Source organism: Acipenser ruthenus, unplaced genomic scaffold (genome assembly GCF_902713425.1).
Source record: "Acipenser ruthenus unplaced genomic scaffold, fAciRut3.2 maternal haplotype, whole genome shotgun sequence".
Lineage (NCBI taxonomy): Eukaryota > Metazoa > Chordata > Actinopteri > Acipenseriformes > Acipenseridae > Acipenser > Acipenser ruthenus.
Genome location: NW_026708321.1, coordinates 30001 through 32500, shown reverse-complemented (window position 1 = coordinate 32500; position 2500 = coordinate 30001). Strand labels below are relative to the sequence as shown.

At 43.4% G+C, this 2500-nt stretch overlaps 1 protein-coding gene across 1 annotated transcript in view; it reads left to right on the top strand.

The window, feature by feature from the left end:
- The window catches only part of LOC117970451 (otogelin-like protein), a 29656-nt gene that overhangs the window by 26088 nt on the left and 1068 nt on the right, over window positions 1-2500 (top strand). The window contains exons 22-23 of the mRNA XM_059020808.1: window positions 1-57; window positions 1617-1735. The exon at window positions 1-57 is cut by the window's left edge and continues 222 nt beyond it. Coding sequence (XP_058876791.1) covers window positions 1-57; window positions 1617-1690 — 131 coding nt within the window. The 3' untranslated portion in view covers window positions 1691-1735. The remainder of the gene's footprint in view (window positions 58-1616; window positions 1736-2500) is intronic.

Here is a 2500-nt window from a genome sequence, read left to right as displayed (position 1 = left end):
TAACTGTGAGCAACTACATACAGGGGCTGGGCAACCTGATGAGCTTCCAGACCAAAGGTAAGAGAGCTAAAGAACTACAGCTCCCATCATGCCTCGCTGTGGCTGCCGGCGGGCAGGCATGCTGGGAGCTGTAGTTTCTATGATACGTGTAGATACTAATGTGATCCAGCCCTTTATAATATACAGCGCTAGACCCTGATAGTGATGCGATCCAGCCCTCTGAAATGTCTTTATAATATACAGCGCTAGACCCTGATATCGATGCGATCCAGCCCTCTGAAATGTCTTTATAATATACAGCGCTAGACCCTGATATCGATGCGATCCAGCCCTCTGAAATGTCTTTATAATATACAGCGCTAGACCCTGATATTGATGCGATCCAGCCCTCTGAAATGTCTTTATAATATACAGCGCTAGACCCTGATATCGATGTGATCCAGCCCTCTGAAATGTCTTTATAATATACAGCGCTAGACCCTGATATCGATGTGATCCAGCCCTCTGAAATGTCTTTATAATATACAGCGCTAGACCCTGATATTGATGCGATCCAGCCCTCTGAAATGTCTTTATAATATACAGCGCTAGACCTTGATATTGATGCGATCCAGCCCTCTGAAATGTCTTTATAATATACAGCACTAGACCCTGATATCGATGTGATCCAGCCCTCTGAAATGTCTTTATAATATACAGCGCTAGACCCTGATATTGATGCGATCCAGCCCTCTGAAATGTCTTTATAATGAACAGCGCAAGACCCTGATATTGATGCGGTCCAGCCCTCTGAAATGTCTTTATAATATACAGCGTTAGACCCTGATATCGATGCGATCCAGCCCTCTGAAATGTCTTTATAATATACAGCGTTAGACCCTGATATCGATGCGATCCAGCCCTCTGAAATGTCTTTATAATATACAGCGCTAGACCCTGATAGTGATGCGATCCAGCCCTCTGAAATGTCTTTATAATATACAGCGCTAGACCCTGATATTGATGCGATCCAGCCCTCTGAAATGTCTTTATATTATACAGCGCTAGACCCTGATATCGATACGATCCAGCCCTCTGAAATGTCTTTATAATATACAGCGCTAGACCCTGATATCGATGCGATCCAGCCCTCTGAAATGTCTTTATAATAAACAGCGCTAGACCCTGATATCGATGCGATCCAGCCCTCTGAAATGTCTTTATAATATACAGCGCTAGACCCTGATATCGATGCGATCCAGCCCTCTGAAATGTCTTTATAATATACAGCGCTAGACCCTGATATCGATGCGATCCAGCCCTCTGAAATGTCTTTATAATATACAGCGCTAGACCCTGATATTGATGCGATCCAGCCCTCTGAAATGTCTTTATAATATACAGCGCTAGACCCTGATATCGATGCGATCCAGCCCTCTGAAATGTCTTTATAATATACAGCGCTAGACCCTGATATTGATGCGATCCAGCCCTCTGAAATGTCTTTATAATATACAGAGCTAGACCCTGATATCGATGCGATCCAGCCCTCTGAAATGTCTTTATAATATACAGCGCTAGACCCTGATATCTTATTATTGTTTTAGTGAGCAGTTCTTCCCTTGTTTTATCCACAGTGGAATCTTTCAGTCTCCCCAATCGAAAACTCTGCACCTGGTCCTACATGTCCTGCCACTCCCCCCTGTATTAAAACCTGCCGGGACCCCACAGGAAAAAATTGCACACTCAACCTCAGGTGAGTGCAGACCTTCACTCGATCAGAAACTCAAAACCAGAAGAGACTGAGAGAGAAAGTCAAGTTAGCAGAGAAACGTTTTAATGCCTTCGTCATCCAGATCTTCACTGGATCAGAAACTCCAAACCAGAAGAGACTGAGAGAGAAAGTCAAGTTAGCAGAGAAACGTTTTAATGCCTTCGTCATCCAGAACTTCACTGGATTAGAAACTCCAAACCAGAAGAGACTGAGAGAGAAAGTCAAGTTAGCAGAGAAACGTTTTAATGCCTTCGTCATCCAGATCTTCACTGGATCAGAAACTCCAAACCAGAAGAGACTGAGAGAGAAAGTCAAGTTAGCAGAGAAACGTTTTAATGCCTTCGTCATCCAGAACTTCACTGGATCAGAAACTCCAAACCAGAAGAGACTGAGAGAGAAAGTCAAGTTAGCAGAGAAACGTTTTAATGCCTTCGTCATCCAGAACTTCACTGGATCAGAAACTCCAAACCAGAAGAGACTGAGAGAGAAAGTCAAGTTAGCAGAGAAACGTTTTAATGCCTTCGTCATCCAGAACTTCACTGGATCAGAAACTCCAAACCAGAAGAGACTGAGAGAGAAAGTCAAGTTAGCAGAGAAACGTTTTAATGCCTTCGTCATCCAGAACTTCACTGGATCAGAAACTCCAAAACCAGAAGAGACTGAGAGAGAAAGTCAAGTTAGCAGAGAAACGTTTTAATGCCTTCGTCATCCAGAACTTCACTGGATCAGAAACTCCAAACCAGAAGA